The sequence below is a fragment of the Nothobranchius furzeri genome, chromosome 9 (assembly GCF_043380555.1).
Source record: "Nothobranchius furzeri strain GRZ-AD chromosome 9, NfurGRZ-RIMD1, whole genome shotgun sequence".
NCBI lineage: Eukaryota > Metazoa > Chordata > Actinopteri > Cyprinodontiformes > Nothobranchiidae > Nothobranchius > Nothobranchius furzeri.
In genome coordinates, this window is record NC_091749.1 from 54,337,137 (window position 1) to 54,362,688 (window position 25,552).

At 41.5% G+C, this 25,552-nt stretch overlaps 1 protein-coding gene and 2 long non-coding RNA genes across 3 annotated transcripts; all 3 read left to right on the top strand.

Moving 5' to 3' along the window:
* The first annotated feature begins 1,432 nt into the window (after nt 1–1,432).
* LOC139071623 (uncharacterized) lies at nt 1,433–3,087 on the top strand. The gene is made up of 3 exons (XR_011521473.1): nt 1,433–1,477; nt 2,733–2,794; nt 2,925–3,087. It is a non-coding gene; the product is annotated as an uncharacterized lncRNA (long non-coding RNA).
* A 3,737-nt stretch (nt 3,088–6,824) lies between these two features.
* On the top strand, nt 6,825–7,430 carry LOC129153282 (uncharacterized). The gene is made up of 3 exons (XR_008559465.2): nt 6,825–6,929; nt 7,024–7,263; nt 7,346–7,430. It is a non-coding gene; the product is annotated as an uncharacterized lncRNA (long non-coding RNA).
* Nucleotides 7,431–16,066: 8,636 nt separating this feature from the next.
* On the top strand, nt 16,067–17,351 carry LOC129153133 (2-iminobutanoate/2-iminopropanoate deaminase). The gene is made up of 5 exons (XM_070554441.1): nt 16,067–16,132; nt 16,356–16,366; nt 16,496–16,628; nt 17,004–17,058; nt 17,132–17,351. The coding sequence occupies exons 1-5, from the start codon at nt 16,067–16,069 to the stop codon at nt 17,299–17,301; spliced, it is 435 nt and encodes a 144-aa protein (XP_070410542.1). The 3' UTR covers nt 17,302–17,351.
* The last annotated feature ends 8,201 nt before the right edge of the window (nt 17,352–25,552 follow it).

Consider the following 25,552-nt stretch of genomic DNA (forward strand, 5'->3'; position numbering starts at 1 on the left):
CTGAGGCCACAGAATAGGGAGATTTTCTATCTAGATCCCCTCTGTGGCAGCGGCTGGAGAGATGAGAGTAGAACCCATCTATTCAGGTTTTTAGGGCACGTTGGTTCATCATGTCTGGACAGTGGTAGTTCTGTTTTAAACCACTCGTCATTTTTTTTGTTTGTTCAGTGGTTCTGTTTTTGTTCTAAAATATTACATTCATTAACCCATTCATGCATAAAGTCAGCTACAGTGGACAAATTTGGTTGAAATTACAGGTTCAAAAACGTTGAGTAGAAAATTGTTTTTTTTAGTGCCCAGGGATGAATGGAAACCACTCCTAAAAGAATCCTGATTGAGGTTATCATAACTCGTGCATGAAAGGGTTAACTATTTTGATTTATGACAAAGATGGAAACAGAACTCTATATTTTATTTGAGTTGGGCCATTCTGTTCATGCCCCTTCCAAGTTCCAACCTCTTATTTATTCGGTTTCTCTTTGTTCAAAGTAGCTACGTTTACATGGACACATTTATAGTGAACGCCTAATTGGAATGAAAATACTTCATGTAAACATGTCAATCGGAATGTATTGATCCAACGCAGCCTGATCCGAATGAAATTTCATTCTGATTGAGAGTGGTGGTTTAGTCCTTTAATCATTCCGACCGACGTCCATGTACACACCTATTCTGAATGATGGGGTGAACTAAAGCCTAAAGCGCAGGCGCACAACCTCAGCAAGGCGCTTCTCCTTCCTCGACAGACGTTCAAGCAGGAGCGCATTTGCCCCGAGGAAAAGGTGATGTCAGCTCGCCTGTCCTCTGCTCTGAAAAATGTAAGTTATGGGAAAATAAAATAGAGGAAGAGGATGGGCAGACAATGTGGTGTTTGTTTACATTCCCCCGCCCCCCAGAAATTAGACAGTACAGCACATGCTCATTCTCACACCATGACCGGATCAATTTTTTTTTCAGTGTCCATGTGAATGTGGATTAAGGAATTCCGATCAACCAAGTTTTCAATTTGATTGAGGAAATTTGGTGCATGTAAACGTAGCTACAGTTTCATTTGAATCAAAAGTTGAATGTAGCTCAGTTACATTGAGTTACTTCCGCTTACTCTTTGCACAGACGCATTGCTCACAGCCTGTCCCCTGGCGCCTGGAAGGAGCTTGGCGTGAATGATGTTCAGGTGAGACATTACTTCATAGCATTTACAAACATCAACTATTTTCTTGCCATACTTATATTAAAAGAGCTTATTCACACCTCAGGGCCTAACAAAGCAAGGGTCCTCCAACAACTGTGGTGCATTTGTTATTATGGTAAGACCTATTTAGTATATAAAATGTTTGCTTGCTACATCAAAAACATTATTTGTATCTGTGAATTGTATCTTGGGAAAATATGCATGATGTTTGTGAATTAATCAGTACCTCTTGACTTACAGTATGCGCTGTACATTGTAATGGGGGCCAGTTGTGACTTCAGAGAGGTATGTGAGAATTGTGACAAATTATGACCAAAAGTTTTGAGAATGGCACAAATATTAGTTTTCACAAAGTTTGCTGCTAAACTGCTTTTAGATTAACGTTTTGGTCCATGAGCCACTCGGCTCTCACTTTTGCCTTATGGCAAGATGCTCCATGGTGCTGGAAAATGCTTTGTTCTTCAGGAAACTGTTGTTGGAAGAAGTTGCTGTCAGAGGGTGTTTTGGTGCCATTCTTTATTCATGGCTGTGTTTTGGGGCCAAACTCTGAGCAAGCCCACTCCCTTGGATCAGAAGCAGCCACACACATGAATGGTCTCAGGATGCTTTACCGTTGGCATGACACAGGACTGATGGGAGCGCTCACCTGTTGTTCTCCGGACAAGCCTTTATCCAGATGCCCCAAACAATCGGAAAGAGGCTTTATGGGAGAATGTGGCTTTGCTCCAGTCCTCAGCAGTCCATTCAGACTTTCTGCAGAAGATCCATCTGTCCCTGATGGTTTTGGAGAGAAGTGGCTTCTTTGCTACCCTTCTTGACACCAGGCCATCCTTCAAAAGTCTTCGCCTCACTGTGCGTGCAGATGTACTCACACCTGCCTGCTGCCATTCCCGAGCAAGCTCTGCACTGGTGGCACTCCGACCCCAGAGCTAAATCTTCTTTAGGAGATTATCCTGGTGTTCGCTGTCATTACTGGACATCCTGAAGCCTTCTTGAAAAGAATGGAACCTCTTTAAATGAAATTCTTTGTGATCTTATAAATTGCTGAGTTAGGTGCAATCTTAGTAGCCTCAATATCTTTGCCTGTGAAGCCATTTTTCTGCAACGCAATGATGGCTGCATGTGTTTCTTTGCAGGTCACCATGGTTAACAATGGAAGAACAATGATTTAGAGCATCAACCTCCGTTTAACATGTCAAGTCTGTCATTCTAACCCAATCAGCCTGACTTAATGATATCCAGCCTTGTGCTTGTCAAAATTGAACAAGACGATTACTAAAATGATCTCAGCAGCTCTAATGTCAGCAATGAAGTGCAGTGGAATAATTTGAGAGAATAAGTTCATTTTCATGGCAAAGGAGGACTATGCAATTCATCTGATCACTCTTCATAGCATTCTGGAGTATATGCAAATTGCTATTATAAAAACTTAAGCAGCAACTTTTCCAGTGTTTATGTAATTATCAAAACTTTTGAGCTCAAATGTACACAAGATATTATTCTTCAACACATATTTGAAACTGCATTTCCTTTTTCAAAGGAAAACATGCGGCAAATTAGGAGATGGTGGTGTCTTGTTCTGCTGCAACACTTCCCCATGCCGTAAGTGTCCTCCATGATCACACTTTTTTTATATCAGATATTTAAAAAAAAAACGTTTTGCTCAGTCAAGTGTCAACAGAGTAACATGAATGTTTTCATAGTGAATGAATGTTGTCATTGCATCACCAAGGTCTGAGGAAGACCGAGTGCAGGCACGAAAAAGACGGAGAGAGGAAAGAGTAAAACAGGTGAGAGACAACTTGATTAATTCTTGTAGTTTAACTGTTGCTTGCAGACTAAAGCATAATTCCTTCACTTATTTCAGGGCCTGGAAGTGGTCCCTCCTAAGAAGTCCTGCCTTACTGAATTAGTCTGTGCAGCATCAGGTATTGTTCAAACAAGTATTATTGTACACAACTGATCTTTTTTACAACCTGCACTGTTAATATGCTTTTTATGAACCACAATCTTTTTCCTTTCTAGCAGAGGCTGAGAACTTGCCAGAGCTGGACACAGGGAACAGAGTACGTTATATATTGTCGGCTTTTCTTGTCATTGTTTCTTCTCCAACCTCTATTTTAATTAGAGGTGTCAAATAATTCCATTACTTGCAATTAATTTTTACAGCCATGATTAACGTGTTATATATTTTAATTATGTTCATCATTTTTAATCTACTGCTTCTTTATGGGACTTTTAAATAAACCAATTTCTTTTCTTTTACTCTCCTTGCTGGTGTTCTTGAAGGGTTGATGTAAACTCATAAGTTGAATGGTTGACGTTACAGTGACAAGACCGGTGAGAGATTAGCTGCAGCAGTGTTTATTTCAGCGACCTTGTTATCTTTACTCTGTTTTTTTCACCCTTCTTGCAACTTTTTCCAAAGTTATTGTTACCATTTGGATGTAATGGGTGTGTCGCTGAGCATCAAGGCTGCTGACAGCTTCTCTCCTGTATCAGACGCACCTCCGTGCTGCAGTTTGGAAAGACCACAGCATCAGCTGTTTGGCTAGCTGTTAGCATTGAAAATAAGGCTTATATTATGTACAGTTATTAGATTAAATTAAAAGATTAGATTACTTACAGATCATACATAATTAATGTAAAATATGTTTTTAATCTCTTGACAGCAGTAATTTTAATATTGTCTTTATTTTTGATTAGGAGAATTCTCTGCTTGAGGACACCTTTGAGGCAGCAAGATGGTGTACCACAAGGTCCTTCAAAGGAAGCCTTTCCCTTCCCCAGGTCATCACCATGGACAGGGAAGCTTGCCGGAGGGCAGTGGAGAGGTTATGCTTCTGTGATGGCCTGGATGAAGAGGAGATGCACGATTGCAGGGAACCGTTCCTGTTCATGTTTACTTTTCAGTCTGACTATGAGGAGTTCTGTAAAGAAATTGAGGAAAAAAGGAAGATGAAGGTGTTTTCTGGTTTTGAAATGCCATAGTACAGCGGTGTCACAGTTTTTGCATTCTGTTTCCTCCTCACATTGTTTTTTTTTGGAGGTTCTCTTGTTTTTTTGTGTGCTTTTTGGTTCATTTGTTTGTAATTTTTTTTATTCCTGTGTTGGCTGTTGTTTGTTCTATTAAATTTACCTTTTTTGAAAAATTTATTCTGCATTCTTGTGTCTCACACAATGTCTCACCACCCCGCCTCAAACCCTGGCATGTTTTAAGAAGTATCAACACAATTTAAGTCTCTGTTCCTCTTAATGTAGCTGATATAATGGAGTGTACAACAAATTTACCCGTGTCTGTCTGTACTGTTTTACACTCACTTGGGAAATGATTATTAAAATAAAGGCAGCATTGATAAAATCAACTATTAAAATGGTTTTGACAGGTTTAAAGAATAGTCAATCAAATGCCTGAACCTGTTATATAGGTACCAAAAGTATAGCTAAAAGACACAAATACCTGTGTGCTATAAATACACATACCATACAAAAGTAGAAAAAAGAATAAAAATATCAGAACAGATTGGATCAAAAATGGCACCTGTAATTATCTGCTCTTTAAAATTATCTTGACATCCAGCAAACAAGTCATTTGATTACCAATGTTATGCTTTACATGAGTGTTGTGGGTTTTTAGGGCTTTCTAAACCTTAGAAAGGGGCTACTCGCGGTTTACCGGTTCCATTGAGAGAGGGGCAGGAGTCAAATAGTTGTCTCCACCCACCTCTAAACGTTTAACCACGCCCACATTTAGCCCCGCCCCAATCTCCGGGATGCAGCCAGGGGTAGTTGGTCAGGCCGGGCAGCCTGACCGATGCGGCGCCTAGCTGCTGCGGGCTGACCGCTCGTGGAGCTCTCGAACTCGGAGACAGATCTGACCGGAGAAATACTGCAGCTCGGTGAGAAGTCTATAGGGCATACAGCTTTTCCCTTAAATCCCACCACCACGCCGACAAGATCCCAAGTTTCTTTGTTTTTGTTGGCGCTGTTTACCGAAGAAGCAGCGGGAACACCAGCAAGTTTCATCAGACTCGTAAAGTTTGTTTTTGCTGGGGACCTCCAGTATTTTACCGCTCCCTCCTGCAGTCTTCCTCTATTAAAATTTAAAATGTGTAACTTTATGTATTGGGATGAATGACTAATATTCATGTTAAACTAAAACGTTAGGTATTTAGGGGGAAAAAACAAAATAATAAACATTATACAGATGTCAAATAAATCAAACTGTAATTAAACTATATATTTTCAAAGTCTCGAATCTGGATACAATCCAACAACATATGCTTTATAAATAAACACTACACATGGCTTTTACACACACACACACACACACACACATGCATGCACGCAAGCACATTCACACACACACACACACACACACACACACACACACACACACACACACACACACACACACACACACACACACACACACACACACACACACACACACACACACACACACAGAGTGATCTGGTGTACCAGTGTGTTCATGAAACCAAAGAAGTCCAATTGCCTTCTTTAAAAATCCATTTGATGTCATACTGAACAACTGTTGTATTTGATTCTAATTTTAATGATTCTGTTTCAGGTGGAAATGCTGTGTGATTCCTGTGCCATGTGGCCCATGACCTGTGTCAGCCTTGCTGAGTTCTCTGTAGCAAGGTTTTCTGGTGCTTGTGGCCGTTCCAGAGTGCACCTGATCCGGTCTAACACTTCACATCCCAGCACACGCACGAACACATGCTTGTTGATGTTTGTTGTTCATGATGTTTGTGGTTCATGGTTTACATGTTTATAGTTGTTCATCCCACGTTTTCTTGATGACTCTTAGAAATGTTTCTTCACAGGTGCAGCTGCTGGTTGCTGTTTTTATGTTGGTTTGCTAGTTGCATTAATTTTTCTCTTATTTACTTGTTTATCCTCTATCAGCAGTCTTTATTCCAGATTGGTTCAGCATTTACATGCTGATGTGGCGATACATAACCCAAACCAATATTACTCAAGGGGAACCTCGTACACATTAAGGCCCTGTCCACACGTAGCCGGGGATCTGCCAAAACGTAGATATTTTTCTACGTTTTGGCCTGTCATCCACATGAAAACGGATCTTTTTAAAAACTCCGGCCAAAGTGAAGATCTGCGTTTTCTCCGTTTTGGGTGTCATCGTGTGGACTGACAAAACCGGAGTTTTAAGGTCCGCAACGTCACTTTCCGCGACAAAAAATGCTGACATCACGTGTGCGACCTGTGTTTACACTAGCCGACATCATGGAAGCCCTCAGAGCTGCGCTCTGTCACTACCCGATCCATCAATTGTCCAAGCGCTTTCTGCTTGTTTGTTTTTGCAAGCGGAATTACTGCTCCTTGCGGAAGACCACAGACGAAGGACGAGGTTAAGAACGGGGGAAGTACTGCCGCCTACAGGTCTGGCATGTCCTTAACAACGTATTTATCCGGGTACGTGTGGACAGTTTGTTTTTAAAACGCGATGGTGTGGATGCAAGTTTTTGGAGGGGCGGATATTCGTTTTCAAAAAACCCCGGCTACGTGTGGACTAGGCCTAAGGCTCCTTGTCATGAGCCGGGGTGAGTACTCCTGTTCTCTTAACCATCTGTCAGTCTCTTGCCAGGAGAGGGAGTGGCCCAGCTGTTCCTGATCAGCAATCAGCAGGGTGCTTTCCTATTTAAGGTGGATGGTGGACACAATTCGACGCCGGAAGATTGCCTCAGTTTTGGTAGTAACCAGCCGCTCGTGTTACCTCTAGTGTTCCTAGGATTAATGTTATTTCGTTGTGTTTTTGCTCTTATATTGGATTTACCATTCTTCAGGATTCCTGTCGACCTCATTGGATACTGACCTCTACTCCAGGATTCTGATATTCAACACATGGACCAGGATTTGGATATTCAGCACACGGACCTTATCACCACCCTCCATAACCCACCTCTCATCTCACCCAGTGCCCCATCCACCAGGACGCCCCACTTCTCTCCACCTCTGCTCCCTCTCCTGCGCTTCCCCCGGCTCTCTACCTCTCCCTCCTCCAGCCAACACATACACCCACCACAGTAAGTCTGCTGAACACCTCTGCCTGCCTACAATGGATTTTGAAACCAGAACCTAAGCTCACCTGTGTTCTCCCTCCTCCAGACGCTGAGCTGTTGTTGCAGTTCCAACCACAGACTTATCTGTGCACCTTAAGTTCCTCCTTATAAATAAATCATTTTTTCCATCAGTTTTTGGTCAGTGTTGTATTCTGCATGTCTTGGGTTAAGTACCTTCCTCCAAACATGACACTCCTCTTCAAAGAGCAAATCTGTTCAGCACATTCTGACTGACAGACCACCATTCTTCTGTCATGTTGCTGTACAGGACATTTTTAGAGTTTTTCTTTTTAAAGATAAATAGGATTACATTTATAGTGCAATACTTTCACATTATCATTTTCCCACACTTTCTGTATAACTGTATTTTATTGTTTTTCAATAAAGAATGACAAATTATTTAAGTTTGGTTTTTGTTGCACACAAATATAGATCTGTAAAAAATATCTACAAAGCTAATGTTTACAAAACAAGTATGATTGGGTTTTGCAATACGGCACTCTGTTTTTAGTAAGATTTTTAAACCAAGTAAAGTTGGTAAAGAACACATTTCTATTGTCTGCTAAGAAACTGTTGGGATTTAAAATGTTCCTGTTGTACAAATAACTTGTAAATGATTATTCCTCACTTTTTTGTCTTAACCAAAGAAATTCCAGTAATTGAGAAAACATTTATTTTTAACACTACATTTTATAAAACAGGGCGCAAAGTGTCGGCACATGTATGTATGTCGATGGTCCGCCCCAACCGAACCAGGAGACAGACGTCAGGGAGGCCAAGGTTGTCTCCGGTCTTTGCAGCTCTCTGGGCACCACGCCTCACGTAGCTGTCACCAATGATCCAAATGGCTATGGAGAAAAAATAACAGGTTTGTCATAATTGTTTCAAGTACAAAACCATACATGAAGTGGTCGAGGCAGGTATTTGGAACTTACACTTGCTGCGTTGTGTAGCTGATGTTGGAGACACACAGGCTGCCATGGTGACCTTTAAACAGATCTAAGAAAAAAATGTAAAAGAATGAAACTTAAAAACTCCCAGACCTCATGTCATATTTACTAATCGGCTATGGCTGATTTATTGTTTGGATCACAGTGAGTTACACTAATTCTAATATATTTTTATTTCTATTACACATACATACTTTTTAACTGTTATTTTCATATGACTGTTATCAGGCTCTCTTGTTCTGGTTCTCTTGATAATTCCGTGTCTTCCAGTAAGTTATCTTGTGCTTACTTCATCTGTATAATGTCTCTTTACTTTTGGTAAATTGTACTGAGTCCAGAATAAAGGCTAGTTGGCTGTACAAGATACAAACAAGTATTACGTTTTGGAAATATATGAAATGTATTTAGGCTGCTAATTTAGCTCAAATACTAATAACTGCCATATTTTCCGGACTATAACTCGCACTTTTTTACATATTCTGGCTGGTCCTGCTACTTATACTCCGGAGCGACTTAAATAACAAAATATGTAGGCTACGGCGACACCGCGCTGCTGCAGGCCGACTTCGACCCGCCCAAGAATGAGTTCCCCTGTCCCGCTGCAAGGGTTTCAAAAACAGCCTTCCTCGACTGGAGAACGTGGCGCGCTGCTGCGAGCCGACTCCGACCCAAGAATGACTTCCCCTGTCCCGCTGGGAGGGTTTCAAACACCGCCAGCATCTGTTGGAGCCTGTGGCGGGGTGCTGAGGGCCGGCTCCAGCCCAGGAATGAGCTCTCCTCGCCGGCCGGGAGGGTTTGAAAAACCGCCATCCTCTCCTCTGCTGGCTGGAGACCATGGCGCGCTGTTGTTCATTCTGTTATGGTTAAATTATAAATTATAAACTTACCGATTTAATACTTTTTAAATCCAGGTACTTTTCACGAACAGGCGCCGAAAACCTCCACCTAAACTTTGTGTGAGATTCAGGTCGATGGGTGTTCCACAGTTAGCTCCGGTTGGGTTGAAGCTAGGTGGCTACATCTGTTAGCTCGGCTCCCACCTCCGCGTTAGCTTTGGGTTAGCCAGGGTTAACTTCAGGTTAGCTTGTAGCTAGTTCGTCCGTCGATCCCAGCCTTACAGCCCCACCCTCAGCTCCTCCTCTCTTCCCTTTTATGGAATTGTCTGGGCTGGACGGAACCTGTGACACAGTCAAAATGGCGGTGGTGGCCACCTCCCATTATAGACAAAAAACGTGTTATTGGAGCCTATGGAATCATTTTGTCCAGTATGTACAGTCTATCCAAACATCCGGTGATAGAACATGAAGTTAGTTGGTCACATGTATTCTGTAAATCATGTTATGTTGATGACAACTATATAGGTCATAAAGAGAAATATGTTTTGTGTTCTTTTGTCACGTTTTCTATGAGCACACTAAAATTACAGCAGCTAACCTTTACTTATGTAGCAGGATGAGGTAATCTGCTCCTGACTTTAATACCAGGTGTTAAAATCAGGAGCAGATTACCTCATCCTGCTACACTTATTATTACAGTCATGTCTTCAAATAGAATATTTGATATCCACAAGCACGTGATGATGTGTTTCAGCTGCTAACAGGCACCAGAATTAAAATAGAAAATTAAACAAGTGTGAACGCTAACGCGATATCTTCAGCCATCGTCACCCCCGAGCTGCACATGCAGGAAAATTGTATCCGACTTATGCGCACAGCAGATCTGTTCCGTAACGGGGAGGCACCAAGATGGTGGCTTGAACAGTCGTGTTTTCTCAGGAGCTCCGAAAGACCGCAGATTTTGTTAAGTAACTTTATTCTCATACCACTCGAAATATAACTATGGATACCCAAAAAATTATTAAGGATGCAAAGCTGCAATTTGTGCCATCAAATCCCAATGTTAAGACGTCTCCGCATGCTAAAGTCAGAGACCATGACTATGCTAACACTGAAGCTGCCAACGTGGGTTTAAACAAGCGAGAACGGGGAGCAGACTCTGCGCCACCAACTCCATCAAAACAACCGCCGGGTGAGAAAAGAACAAAATCTTTAGAGAAGAAAGATGATATCTCCAATAAAACTATTTTTGAAGCCATTCTGGGACTTGAGAAGAAATTTGAAGTGCAGCTGGAAGATATCAAGGAACAAAACAGACAAAGTGCAGCTATGGTTGCCAGCTTGGCTAAGGCTGTGGAGTTTAATGCCGCAGAGATAGTTGACTGCAAACTGAAAGTTGTTAATCTGTCAAATGCGAATGAACAGCTGCTTAAAGAAAACGAAGACTTAAAAAGAAGAGTGAGAGAACAAGAGCGCTACCGAATGAGGTGGTGCTTAAAGCTAAAAGGGGTGAAGGAAGACAAAGACGAAAACATTAGCGTGAAGGTTTTGCAAACGCTTGGGAAGATTGCCCCTGACTTGAACTTAGAAGAGGCCGTTGATGTGGTTCATCGCTTAGGGAAACGAGTTGATGGCAGAAACAGAAACATCATTATTTTATTCACACAAAGGCGAATTAAAGAAGAACTGTGGAAGCGCACCAAGGATTCTTCAATCTGCAAACAAGAACGCATCAGCTTCGCAGAGATGTTGCCGCAGGAGGACATACAAGATCGACAGCGCCTATGGCCTCTGGTGGAGAAGGCAAGACGTGCGGGTAAACGAGCCTACTTTCGTGGTCCACATGCCTTCATTGATGGACGCAAAGTTGAGGACACACAGGAGAACTAAAAATGACAACTGAAATAGTGGAAACTTGTTAGCGGTCTGAGGAGCTCAGCATTTAGTATTTTTTCTTCTTTCTCATCTTTTTCACGTGGTGAGCGATATTCTATCTATAGTTCATGTTGAATGTTAACATTTGTTTTGGTTCTTTAAATGTTAGGGGTTTAAGAGAATCTGTTAAAAGAAAAGCCTTATTTTTGTACTGCAAAGGTAAAAAATCAAACTGCATATTCCTACAAGAGACTCATTCATCTGATAGTGATGTATCTTTTTGGTCAAACCAATGGGGCAGCAAAATCTTGTTTAGCCATGGCTCAACAAGGTCGGGGGGTGTAGCAATTTTATTCAATAACTTTCCTGGGGATCTTGTAATACAACGAACTGACTTGAATGGTCATTGGTTGATCGCTGTAATGAGAGTTGAAAGTTTGTTTTTCATTTTAGTCAATGTTTACGGATATAACAATGAAAGTCAGAATAAAAATATGTTAGAAGATATAACTTTAAATATTTCCGAACTTAAAGATCGATACCTTACGGAATATATTTTAATGGGTGGTGATTGGAATATGACCCCTGATGAATGGACTGATAGATGGCCCTCAAGGACAGGTAGACCACAAAGAAATAACCTAATTATAGAATTTTTGATAAACAACAATTTGACAGATATTTGGAGAGTAAGAAATCCGGAAATGAAAAGTTTTTCCTGGTTTAAGCCAAATGGAACTTGTAAATCTAGAATAGACTATTGGCTAGGAAGTGGCAACATTCTTAACCACACTGTAAATGCTGTGATGTCAAATGCACCTCTTTCTGATCATTGCTTTATTGGACTATGCTTAAAATCGGAAATTAGACAATCAAATAAAAGAACTTATTGGAAGTTCAATGCCAAACTTTTACAAAATGAAGATTACTGCAACATAGTCAAAAAAATTATAAAAGATATTATGGCTGACCGTTTAATTGTAGGATATATCAGTAAATGGGAATTCATTAAATTCAAGATTAGAGAATTTACTATTCAATTCAGTAAAAATATAAGTCGAAAGCAAAGAGAATATGAATGTAAATTATTCCAAGAAATTACTTATTACTGTAGTAAGGATGATCTAGATAGCCAAGAAAAGAGTAAACTTATGGAGTTGCAAACTAAATTAGATCAGCTCTACTTAAATAAAGCAGAAGGAGCTTTTGTGCGTTCACGCGCTAAATGGATAGAGGAGGGGGAAAAAAATTCCTCATATTTTTTTAATTTAGAAAAGAGCAGACAGAAAAGAAATCTTATATCTTCCCTGTTAATTGATGGTATTGAATGTGACGACCCTAAAATCTTGGAAAACGAAACTTATACATTCTATTCTAATTTATACTCCTCACAGTTCTCTCAAGCAGACTGTGATGCCTTTTTTGATCAAATAGATAATCTGATCCCCAAAATTAATGAATCATTTAAGGAAATTTGTGAATCTGACCTTAAAATTGAAGAATTAGATGCATCGATTAAGAAAATGGCGCTTAATAAATCCCCTGGTCCAGATGGGCTTACATAATTTCTTCCAATTTTTTTGGGAAGACTTAAGGGAAATCTTATTCAAAGCTATACTGGCCAGTATTGAAAAGGGAGAATTGATGCCTAGCATGAAACAAGGATTAATTACATTAATTCCTAAACCAACCAAAGATAAGCGACAATTGGATAACTTAAGGCCTATAACGTTACTAAATACAGATTATAAAATTTTCTCTAGCTCAATTGCAACAAGGCTTAAACAAGGGGTTTCAAGTATAATTAGTGAGACACAATCAGGGTTTTTGAAAGACAGGAACATTCATAATAATATCAGATTGGTTTTAGACTTACTGGACTACAATGATCTAATTAGTGATGACAGTTTTATTCTTTTCTTGGACTTTTATAAAGCTTTCGATTCAGTAGAACATCCTTTTATTTTAGAAACACTAACTCAATTTGGATTTGGGAATAAATTTAGGAAGATAATAGATATACTATATACTGATATAAATAGCTCTGTGTCGTTAGGCCATGGCACTGGTAAAAGATTTAGCATTAAAAGAGGAATTAGACAAGGATGTGGAATCTCTCCGCTGTTATTCATAATGGTTGTGGAGATGCTCGCAATTTTAATTAAAAATAGCAATGTGGCCGGAATTGAGATTATAGATAATTCGTTAATAATTAGTCAACTTGCAGATGACACTACTCTTTTCTTAAAAAATGAACATCAAATTCCCCTAGTAAAACAAATAATAACTACATTCTCAAAAGCTTCAGGCTTAAAATTAAATTTAAATAAATGTGAACTATTGGCGTTAAAGGAATGTCAGGCACAGTTTTTGTACGATATACAGGTGAAAAAGGAAGTAAAATATCTGGGCATCACACTTTCAAAAGATCACAAAGTGGTGGAAAAAGTAAATATTTCAGATAATGTTGACAAATGTAAGACAATCTTAAATAACTGGTTACAAAGAGACATCACAATTTTTGGAAGAATATTATTAACCAAAATGGATAGTTTATCTAGATTTATATATCCAGCTTACTCTTTATCAATATCAAATAAAATCATTAAAACAATTAATAGATTAAATTTTAACTTTATTTGGAGAAATAAATGCCATTATATATCTAAAGATGATTTGGTTAAACCATACATTGAAGGTGGGGGAAACGCAATTGACTTTGATGTAATGAATGGTGTTTTGAAAGTGAAATGGTTAAAATCCTTCCTAAATAATCCACACTCCATCTGGTTTTCTATACCAAGTAAGGTCTTTAACAAACTGGGAGGTATCGATTTTCTTCTAAAATGTGACTTTGAAATTACTAGGCTACCTATTAAACTCTCTGCATTTCATAAACAGGTCCTTCTTTATTGGAAAATGTTATTTAAACATAACTTCACTCCACATAAAAGCCCAATTTGGAACAATAGATATATCCTGAACAGAAAATCTATTTTTATCCAAGATTGGCTTTCCAAAGGTGTTTGGGCAATTGCCCATTTTGTAGATAATGAAGGACGTGTTCTAGAACATCAAGATTTTTGTCAAAAGTTTAATATCCAATGTTCTAAAAATAAATTTAATCGGGTTATAAGATCAATTCCACTGTCACTCAAAAACATAGTTGTAAATGATATAATATATTCTGGCATCTCCCCCAGGTTAAGACAATTATTTATAGAAGATATTCGATTTTGTGATGATAAATGCAATAATAAGTTTCTAAGATCTTCATTAAGGAATCTCTTCTATCCAAACTTACTTAGACGTAATTACATATTAAAAGATTTCCAAAGGGAAGAAATTGAAAAAATAAGAAGTGATTATATCACCTTCCCTATCGCTCCTAAAGGGAAAGAAGTCCAATTTAAAATTTTGAATAAAATTTACCCAACCAATAGACTCCTTGGGGATAGATTCAATATAGAAGCTGGTAATTGTGTATTTTGTGAAACAGAAGAGGAGGACTTAGACCATCTATTTTTTTTGTGTGCAATTTTATACAAATATTTTGGTTAGATTTTCATGCCTGGCTTTGTTCTAGTGGGATTCAAATTTCCCCATTTACCTTAAATATGATAATGTTTGGAGTGTTTTTGAAAGAAAAGAAAGTTAGTTATGGTGTTAATGTGTTATTAATTTTGTGTAAACAGTTTATACATAAATGTCGATTTTTTAAGACCAAACCAACACTAGCCTATTGGAGAAATGACTTAAAATTATTAGTTAAATCTTTGAATTTAGTTAAAAAGAAAAAGGCTGGTTTGCTTATTTCCTTTGTAGAAGATTTTGAGTTAGTAAGTTAATAATCTATTAATTAGATGACCCCAGCTTTAGATGTTCTTTTTCTATTGTTTTCTTTTTCATATACGTGAAAATGTTGAATATGCGTGTAATGATTATCTTTTGAATATATAATGTAAGGTGCATTTTGTTTGTATGTTACCTTTTCTAATAAAAAAAAAAAAGATCTGTTCCGTAACATAAGGAGCCATATGATTGGCTGAAAGCGAACAGCCCTGGCAGAATCATATATTTGATTGACAGATTCATTAGCCAATGGTGACGTTTGTTGATCTGCGACGTTAGGAGAGTCTCAAAATTCAGCGCACAGATTTCACTCACAAACGCAGAAAGGTTCACAAATGAGAAGCTGTTTGTAAATGCACGTTCAGCAATTCGTATGATCTGTGAGTTTTTATTACAAGTGTTCTTACAAATAATATTTGTGAACCACAGAGTGTGAACTTCAGAATTAGCGTGTGCATTTGTGGAAAATGTTGCGTGACTTATTTTTTCACATTATATTTATGAGTCAAAGAGTGTGAATTTCCGAATGAGCGTGTGCATTTGTGTTCCTCCGAATTATATTTGTGAAACACAGAGTGTGGATTTCCGAATGAACGTGTGCATTTGTGGAAAACGTTGTGTGGCTTAATTCTTATGTCACTGCTTCCGCTCCAGTCGGGGTTCTTCCCCCCCCCCCCCCCCCCCCTCTCTCTCTCTCTCCTCTTCCTGAGGAGGATCCACTCCCTCTTTCCTATTCACTCTCTATTTCTTTACATTTTTAATCACAATTGTCTATTTTTTGCTCATTTTAATTTAATCGTTTTCTAAATTCTTTTTTCTATTTTACATGTTTTGTTTTTGTGAAGCACCCTGTGATTTTTATCTTGAGAGGCGCTATAGAAAAGATCTTTTCTTCTCTCTCTCTTAATTCATGCACTTAAATATTAATGTTCTGATTTTATTGAAAAACTTGTTCTGTAATAGTTCCTTTACTATTGTGATCAAAAACATTTAATCTCAACTCTGAGGCTGCTCTGTAAATAGTTTTCAAATAAACAATACACATAGCAACTTCTGATCAAACTTAAAATAACGTATTGATGTAAACCACACCCACTTCCGGGTTAGGCCACGCCCACTCCGAGTACAGATACAGATAATTTAGATGGTTGAACAGATACAGATACAGATAGTGGTGTACACGCTCATCCCTAATAGCCCCCCAAGGTGCTTCACATAACTATCTTTCGTTCATCCATTCACACGCTGGTGGTGATGATTAGCCACAGCTGGCCTGGGGCGCGCTGGCAGGCACCACCACCACCACCACTAGTAGGCAAGGTGGGTTTAGTGTCTTGCCCAAAGACACAACAGCAGTCTCTGGAGGGAACCGGTATTGAACCTGCAACCTTCTGATTACTGGACAACCCGCTCTACCTCCTGCTGCCGTCCACAAACCCTTCAGATTATTTTGGGTTCAAATCCCAGTAAACCAGCAGGTTCTGAAATACTCAACCAGTACTAAGTTACTGAAGTGTCACGTTTTTCTCCATCTGATGTTCAGTTTGGAGTCCAGTAAAGCACCTACCTAGACGACTAAGGGCATTGACTCGCTGCCCTGTGATTGGCTGAGCAGACATGCTCACCTGATCAGTATATTTAGACCTTTAACTAAAACTCTTGTTTTGTGTCTGTGTCTCTAAGCCAAGCAGTGGTAGTTGATCGGAGCGTGTATGTATCAGGACAGCTGGGGATGGATCTGGTCAGCGGCCAGCTGGGGATGGATCTGGTCAGCGGCCAGCTGGTGGGAGGCGGTGTTCAGGCCCAAACCAGACAGGTGTCATCGTCCATCTGCTGATTTCACACCCGCACACCTGAGATGTGGCTATAGTTACTTTAGTATTCTGGAAAGTAACTTTTTTAGCATGACTTTACTTTAATAACCAGTGTTAACCAGCAGCTGTGTGGGAAAACATTCTTTACAGTAAACCAATGAATGATAAGTGAATGAATGATCTAAAACAACACAACTGCTCTGCACAGATGTAAAACTATCCAAACATTCAGCCGTATTAACAAAATAATCCGCTAAGCATGTAGCAGCTGCTCTGACTGTGCTTTGGCTTTAAAGTGTCACCAGGATCATGTTAGCTCTTCATGAGACAAAGTTCAGGTCCATGTGTTGCAACAGTCTGTTGTGTTTTATTCCTAGGCTCTCGTGAACATGGGGGAGATCCTCCGAATGGCTGGATGCACTTATGAGAACGGTGAGGCGATCCTCTGTGTAGAAGCCATTGTTCTGCAGATGTCCTTCATGCAGTTTACTTTTATTTCTGGTAGTTGTTAAAACCACCGTGCTTCTCGCTGACATCAATGATTTCTCAAATGTCAATGAAGTTTACAAGCAGTGTGAGTATGTTGGCTTCCCCTCTATAGATAAGAGCTGTTGTACAACCCTGACCGCTGGGTGTCAGCACAAACTAGCTATACCACAAGTCCCATTTATTTAGCATAAGGAGCCTTTAGATCTGCCCGCTTTGCCCATCTTTCCTTAGTTTACTCCATATATGTTTTTACATTCCCTACTTCTAAATAAAGTGATGTTATGTCTGGAAGAGTTTTTTTGGCTCCATGCTGATGTGAGGAGAGATCACCACGTGTTGCATAAGCCAGTTAAACACCGAAACCAGAGATGATTCAATGTTACTGTAGGGTTAATGACCTAAACATAGGAATTAAAGGCTGTTGCTATCAGCTTATATTTTAATTCCTAAAATCAAACAAATTGACAAATGAGATTATATATGGATATATAAATATAATAGATATAAATTCATACACCAGCTTGCTTGGTCTATGTTTAATCAAAAGATTATAATATTTATTTTTAAAGATTTAATTTAATAGCAAATATTATTTGTTAATTCAGATCTAAAGATCTTTGCCTGTTCAGTGATCAGTGTACACCCACTCTGTGTTTATTTCAAGAAAGAGTCAAGTTTAAGAAGGTTAAGAAATTTATTACTAAACAATTATAAAACATGACAATTTATAAAAGACTTTGATATTAAAAAGACTTTGGTATTAAAAAAGCAACCCTGTGTTTGGATGAATCTAATATGAAGTGTTTGTTTGCGGGTGAATGCAATGTCTCAGAATGTGTCTGGCGCAGGTGTGTTCTCTGGAGGGCCCTCGGTCGACGCTGTAGCGTAATGGTTTATTGCTCGTTACAACTCGCAGGTGCAGTCAGAGATCAGGGTCAGCCAGTGTGGTACAGGGTGGCATTCAACCTTCCCCCTGTGGTAGGCGAGTCACCAACGTCAGGTCTAGAGGTCACTAGCACCAGCTGTAGGAATAGGGTCAGTGATGTTGTCAGCTCCCCCCCTTCGGCAGGTGGCATCCCCACCGCAAGGTACTGGGCTTCAGCTGGAGTCTCGGCGCCACCATCAACTCCCCCTTCGGCAGGTGGTGTGCCCACTCCAGTGTGCGGAGTCTCAGGTGCAGTGCCACTGCAAACTCCCCTAGGTTAATGTTGGTTTATGCTTGACGCATCCGCGAGGTTGCGTCATTTTAACAACCACGCCCCTCCACAGCGCCTCCGCACGGCCCAAAATTTCCGCACCGCGCACCTAGGAAATTTTCTAACCATGCGGACGGTCGGACGTGGAAAAACATGGCGGACTGGCAAGAACTAGTATGGCAGAGGTTCGTAAATACAGACATTTGTATGATTCAGCTCTCAAAGATCACCGCGATCAACACGTTGTTAATAATTCTTGGAGAGAAATAGCTCGCACTGTCAGAAAAGACGAGGACGCTGTTAAAACATGCTGGAATGACATGTTGTAAACAACAGTAATTTTTACTTCTACTATGGTGTAGTGTTGGATGCATGCCGTAGAGCTCTATGCTGCCCCTTACAGTTTGGGAGAATATTAGCTCACCGCAGAGACAAGCCGCATGAACCTATAAACGCTGCAAGTTGTGAAGCGCGTTCCATCCGCGAGCCGCATCACCAAGCGGAAAGTGAATGCGTCAAGCATAAACCAAGCTTTAGGTGGTTTTCCCACCCCCGAGTGAAGCAATCTTGCTGCAGAGACGACACAGACTCTGTGGGTGTCACTGACCTTGGAGGCTGTGGATCGACTGGTCACTCTGACAGCGCCGTTGTAGTTAACAACACCTAGAGACGGAATGACACGAACACGAAAGAGAGCCCATAGCTCAGGAATGGAGTCAAGCTTGACAGGAGAAGGCAGATGAGCTGTGGGATCAGAAAGGTACAGGATCATCCTGCTAATATCAGAGTCCTGGGACTGAAGACTGACAAGGTTGTTTTCAGAAAAGACAGGAAGAACAGACTCAAAACCATCGGACGGTCGAGAGGTGGACGCGTTAACGGCCTGAGCTCAAGACACGACATACACACGGGGTGGGTTTGACCGAGAAGACACACTGTCAGGGAGCCACAAGGGGTTAAAGGACAATGGGGTACCAACAGCTGCACCTTGTTTGGCAAGAGAGTCTGCAATCAGATCCTTATCAGTTCCGGGTACACGAGAAAGACCTTTGATTTCACGCCAATAGATCTGCATGTCATGTGATGTCGCTAGGGTTATCACAAGCCATGAAGAGGTCTTGATGTTTAACGGGCTTCCGGTTAGAGGTTAAGAACCCGTTAATTTTCCAAGAAGGTAAGGGAGGTGGTGGAGGACCTAAACTTGGAGACGGCCACAGAAAAGGAACGCTCAGAAAGATAGGAGGAGAACCACTCCAGAGCAGTTCCTGATAGAACTGCCCAGTCTCTCAGCCTCTCCAGTAGCAGGTGATGGTCAACAGTGTCAAAAGCTGCAGTCAGGTCTAGCAGGACCAGAACAGAACAGTCCCCTGCATCACTGAGTCAGAAGGTCATTAGAGACCCTAAGAAGAGCTGTTTCAGTAGAATGAGCTCTACGAAAACCTGACTGGAAGCAATCATAGATGTTATGTTCATCAAGAGCAGCTGTGAATTGTTTAGCCACAACCTTTTCCAAGATCTTGGAGATGAACGGAAGTTTAGAGATGGGTCTGAAGATGCTATGGAGAGAGGGGTCGAGACTCGTTTTTTTAAGAAGCGGGTGGATTACAGCGTTCTTAAAGTAAGCAGGGACCTGACCAGAAACCAGAGAAGCATTAATAATGGAGAGCATGCTGGGACTGATGGACTGAAAAGCATTTTTAAACAAAGATGAGGGTAAGATGTCAAGGGGGAATGCAGAGGTCTTCATAGAGTTAACTAGTTTGGTTAACTTTGGCAAAGAAACAGGAGCAAAGCTATCTAGGATGATGGGTCTGGTTGGAGTCGGGAGAGGCAGCGATAAGACTGAAGGAGAGATGCTAGATCTAACCTTATTGACTTGTTCACAAAGAAAGACAGAAAGTTCTCACAGTCTGCAACAGAGTGGATGGAGGCTGTAGGAGAGGCAGGAGAGACGATACTGCTGATGGTGTTAAACAGCACCTTGGGGTTCCCTTTGCTCTGGGACGTCAGGTTGGAAAAATAGGAAACCCTTGCATCTCTGACTGCAGAGTTAAAGGATGTCAGAAGATCTTTTAGGTGCAGCAGATGGACGTGGAGATGAGTTTTCTTCCACAAACGCTCAGTTTTTCTGCATTGGTGCTTCAGGCTGTCATGAAACCAGGGAGTAGGGTTCACTGCAGGAACTGATCTGGTTCTGACAAGACAGATATTGTCCAGAATGGAGAGGCAGTGATCGTTAGACTGAGAAGGTAAGGAATCTGGGTCGTTATCAGAAGAACAGGGTGGATCAAAAGCAGCAGAAAAATTTCTAGCTGTGCTCTCATTAAGAAAACGAGAACTAACCATACGGCGAGCAGGAGGTGGGGACGCAGAAAGTGACAAGTTAAAGAAAATGCAATGGTGGTCTGAAATATAAATGTCCTCAGGACAAACACTGTCAGCATTTAGAATCAGGGTAAAAACAAGGTCCAGAGTGTGCCCCCTGGTGTGTGTGGGGCCAGAAACATGCTGGGTAAAGCTGGAGTCCATAATGCTGGAGAAATTCATGGCAAAGTGATGGGAGGGATCATCAACGTGGATGTTAAAGTCACCAACACTCACCAGTCTGGACAGCTTCACAGTGGAGGATAGAAAGTTACTAAACTCTTGAAGGAAAGAACTGTTTGGACCAGGTGGACGATAGACCACAGCACAGTAGAACGGGTCCTTACGCCCGACTTTAATCAGCTGCAGTTCAAAGGAAGCAAAGTGACCAGAGGTTGTAGAGCTACATGGAAGATGGTCTCTGAAAACAACAGCTAGGCCTCCCCCACGACCAGAACCCCGGGGCTGGCTAAGAAAAGAATTACCACTCGGGCAGAGTTCAACCAGACCAGAATATCGTGGGCGATCGTGAACAAACGGAAGGACAAAAGAGTCTGGCGATCATAGGAGATGGTAGCAGGGACACTACTGAAGAGTATCGCAGACAGGAGCAAGGTGGAAAAGAGGAGGTTAGTGGAGAAAAGTTCGAAAAAGTGGCCGGTGACTGCGGCTAAGCCAAGCACAGGTGCCATCTTGTTAACGACCGGAAGTGGAAAGAAGGTCACTGGCCGATGTTGTGTTTCAATGACGATGATTTTCTGTCCACCAATGTAGCTGGAAACGTGCTTAACTGCCCACATGGTGGAAAGCAAAGCTTTTCACAGTGAAGAGTATTTAAACTCAGGACCGGACAAGAGCTTACTAGCATATGCTACGACACGCCTGTCACAGTCATATACTTGATAAAGACCGACACTGAAGCAGTTAGATGAGAACACGACCTCAAGGTGGAACTCTTTGTCACAATCAGGAAGTGCCAGGCATGGAGCTGAGCATAATGCGACCTTCAGGTCGTACATGGCCTGTCGTTGCTGCTCAGTCTGAGGATGTGCCTTTCGAGTAGACTGAGCCATGCACGCGTGGCCTGTTGCTGCATGTCATTCCCTCTTTGGGTGTTGTTAACTACAACGGCGCCGCCAGGGTGACCAGTCTGTCCAATACCTCCAAGGTCAATGACACCCACAGAGTCTGTGTCGTCTCTGCAGCAGGATTATTTCACCCAGGGGTGGGAAACCCACCTGCCCTAGGGGAGGGAGGTTGACAGGTGCAGTGGCACTGCACCTGAAGCCTGATTCATGCTTCTCCGTCTGCGTCAGTGCGGAGACACGCAACGTCCTTGCGGGTGTTGGGGTTATTAGGAGCGAACAATTCGTAAGCTTTAACTTACTTTTGGATTCTTCAATAAATTCTGTAAATATGGAACTATTTACTGATTTATTAATTAATTAAGATATTCTTAGATATCTTCGGGGCACCACCCTTTAATTAGAAAGGGAAATGAATCCAAAACTCTTATCAGTCTTTCTTGAAGTTCGTAGAATCCTCGGAGCAGAGACTTCTCTTCGACACAACAAAGCTACTGGACACAAAAATCTGAATTTTATAACATTTAATTAACAATTTGTCAAATGAATAAACAGTGGAATAGATGAATAATAACCGTGTGATATGATTGAAGATGGATGTGTTTGCATGTGATGGAGGATGTATGAATGGGGTCCTTTGTTCTCACAAAGGAGTAGTGTGTGTGTGTGTGTGTGTGTGTGTGTGTGTGTGTGTGTGTGTGTGTGTGTGTGTGCGTGTGTATGGATTCAAAATGGAGTCTTGAATACAAGATGGCTGACCCCTTTGTCTGGCTAAAGTGTGGGTGGCAACTTGCACTTTAACTTCCAAAGCACTTAGAATCAGTAGTAACTTAACCTTAAATCACTCAAAACATTTCAAAAGATCATGAAACAACACAAAAGATTAATCACAAATTAATATCTTTTAGTTTCAGCCTGGCCATGACAGAAACCATTTTAAGATACCAAACAATGATCAATAAGCAGTTTATTCTTTCAAAATGACCCGACGGACGTGTTTGGGACGAAAGAGGAAAACACGAAGCTACTTTTTAAGCAATAGCGCGGTTTTATTGCTTATTCTGGACTATAGAGTTAACGGAAGAAGAAGGAGAGAGAGAAAGAGATGAGTTGCTGATCACCAGAAGAGCGAGGCGTCCCTCCCTCTTTGATTTGACGGTTCTCCGTGTTTCTCCGCAGCTTTCGGCGTCGTCCGTCGGTTTGATGCTTTCTCCGTTGTTTGGCGTTCACGAGTGTTTCTCCACGGGCTGGACAGAGACAGCAAAGTTTCTTTCTGTGCTGAGTTATAACTTACAGCATGCTTGATGGAGTTGTTGCTTTCCTCCGCAGTTCTGTGTCCTCAAACATCAGCTGGAAGGGAGCAGAAACGAGCAGATCTGATGGGCTTGCAGTTTAGTTTCCAGCAGTTCCGTGGGCTCAACTTGGCACTTAGAGCTTCCGCGTGCTCAAGTTGTCGGAGCGTTGACAAGCGTGTCCTTACCGCCAGGTATCCTGGGCAAAAGAACGAGGATTCTTTGTCTCTGCTGAAGATTTATGGTCTTAGTTCGCGGGAAAAGCTCCACGGCTTCCCGCACATGCGCAGAACGTGTTTCTGGTACTAGGCGGTGACGTCATCACAATGCTTCCGTGTGCAAAGCATCATGGGAAATGAAGTTTCTTGGCGCTGATGTGATTATTTGCTTTTCAGAGCAATTTAAGCACAGTCATTTTGGAGAAAATCACTGCATAGTAATTTCCTCATGAGGTCAGACCCTCAACATTCCCCCTTTTGGTTTCGGGGATCGCGCCCAAAGCTCGATCGTCGGAAGCACAGATGGGTTTGTTCCTCATGAACGTATGTCGACTTGATTGTCGGAAGCACAGGTGGGTTTGTCCCTTAGGACGTTGGTCTCCTTGGACGCCTTTGTCTTTGGTCTTTGTCTTGGATCCTGGCGCCTTTGGTCTTTGTCTTTGTCAGGCACAAAGAGGATAGGAAACGGGATAGTCCCCAACGCGCATAACGAGAAGAAGCCACTCACGCAGGTGGTACGCAATGATGATGTCGTCCATGCGAGAGGTAGTAGTGTAGAAGGAGGAAGGTCGGTGGGCGGTTAACTCCACGAGTGGACACAAAGGCATCTCACCGCCGGCCATACAGTTCAGTTTATGGAGCACGCGGTGATGTACGAGGTCCATAGTTCGCAAACGCGCATTGACCTATGTGGTCCCAAGATTCCCCCCTTTTTTGGTCCAAAGGGTGGATCAGGACAGTCTTTGGGCTAAAACAAGGACCATAAAACTAAGAGGTACTACAATGTGCTGGTGCGTCAGACAGAGTCATTGACAGACTGAGCTGGGCCGGCACATAACCACTAGTTAATATGTGACCAAGTAAGAAACAAAAAAATACAGAAAACCCAAAAAAAACAAACATATAACATATAACATCCAAGAAAATTCATAGCAACCTTGAGGTCTCATAAAATACATTCTTAGGTCATACATTCAGTGTGTAGCTTATAAAGAATGTGACATAATGCAACACTCAGATAAAAATGTGAGGTAGACTAAAGTGAGAACTACTCTTAGGGTTACAGAATAACAAAGAAAATGTTGCTCACCCCCTTTAGACAGGTGTGGTACATTCACGCTTGGAGTCTCCCCGAACGCGGTTACGAGGCACACCGTAGGTGAGCAAGTGCATCTTATCTTGGAGTTTCTTAACACGCCTGTAGGCGGAATAAGCAATCACGGCCGTGATGAGCCATCCCATCCCCAGGGCGACCAATGTGCAGATTAAGGTGGTATAATCTGTGTCAATGTAGCGTCTTGGGCGTCAAAGTAAGTTCACGCGGGGTTTGTGTGAACTTAACAAATTTGGTTCCTTCAATCAGTAATTGTTGGTCAATTTCTAAATCGAAGGCAAAGTTATAACCCTGGAAAGCGTCCATGATCTCAATCTCTGAGTCATGCTGTTCGAGGTTGAGGTGATGGAGTGCCAGGTTTCTAGTTCAAAGTGGAAATGCCTACCGTCCTTTCAAATACCAAAGTTCAGCATCGACTTAAACCTATAGATGTGAGGTGTCACAATTATGGGAACGTTTAACAGGAAAACGAGTTCTAATTTTTTTCCAACGTGAATGGGCATTGCACTACTTAGGCTGTACGCTAGGTGGATTTGTGAAAGGTGCACAGTAGAGGGGTAGCAGCTGTCAAGCTATCTTTGAGCAGGTCCAGTGGTACCAAGTACGGGGAAATACGACTTTCAACCAAGCTGTCCAGCGTGGAACTTACTTCCCTGAGCAGGTCCTGCATCAAATCTCCCACCACTCATGTGTACACAATATCCTGATGTATGGTTTCAGACAAAGTCTTGATTGCACGTAGAGATTCATTAATCAGAGCAGAATGTAGGTTGACAGTTACAAGAGTACCCTGTAAGGTTTTAGTAAGTACTTCCTGTTAGCGTTCTAGGAGGAGTTTCTCTTGGTTAGTGAAAATGACGGCGGGGGGGGCTTGGTTCTTTGTCGGTTAGTACATGTTAGTGGGTTAAACGTGCACTTCCCCCCCTTTTCCATTTCCATGCATAGAACTATGTAGCGACTACGTCTACCTCCTGCGGGGAGTCTGGTCTCTGTACCCGCGGGGATGGTTTGACGTAGGGTTTGATTTGGTTTGCATGCACCCATTTGTAGACAGGCTCCTGTCTCGCTTTGGTGATGCGTAACCTGTATGCAACTGGAGAGAGTTTTGCCACGATCTCAAATGGTCCTGACCAGCAGGGCAGGAACTTCTTAGCTTTGCGTGCCGGTT

Coding starts and splice junctions, on each gene's coding strand:
- LOC129153133 (XM_070554441.1), top strand. CDS start 16,067: ATGATTAGCCACAGCTGGCCTGGGGCGCGCTGGCAGGCACCACCACCA. Junction 16,629..17,003: donor TTCAGGCCCAAACCAGACAG/GTGTCATCGTCC, acceptor TTTTATTCCTAG/GCTCTCGTGAACATGGGGGA. Junction 17,059..17,131: donor TGGATGCACTTATGAGAACG/GTGAGGCGATCC, acceptor TATTTCTGGTAG/TTGTTAAAACCACCGTGCTT.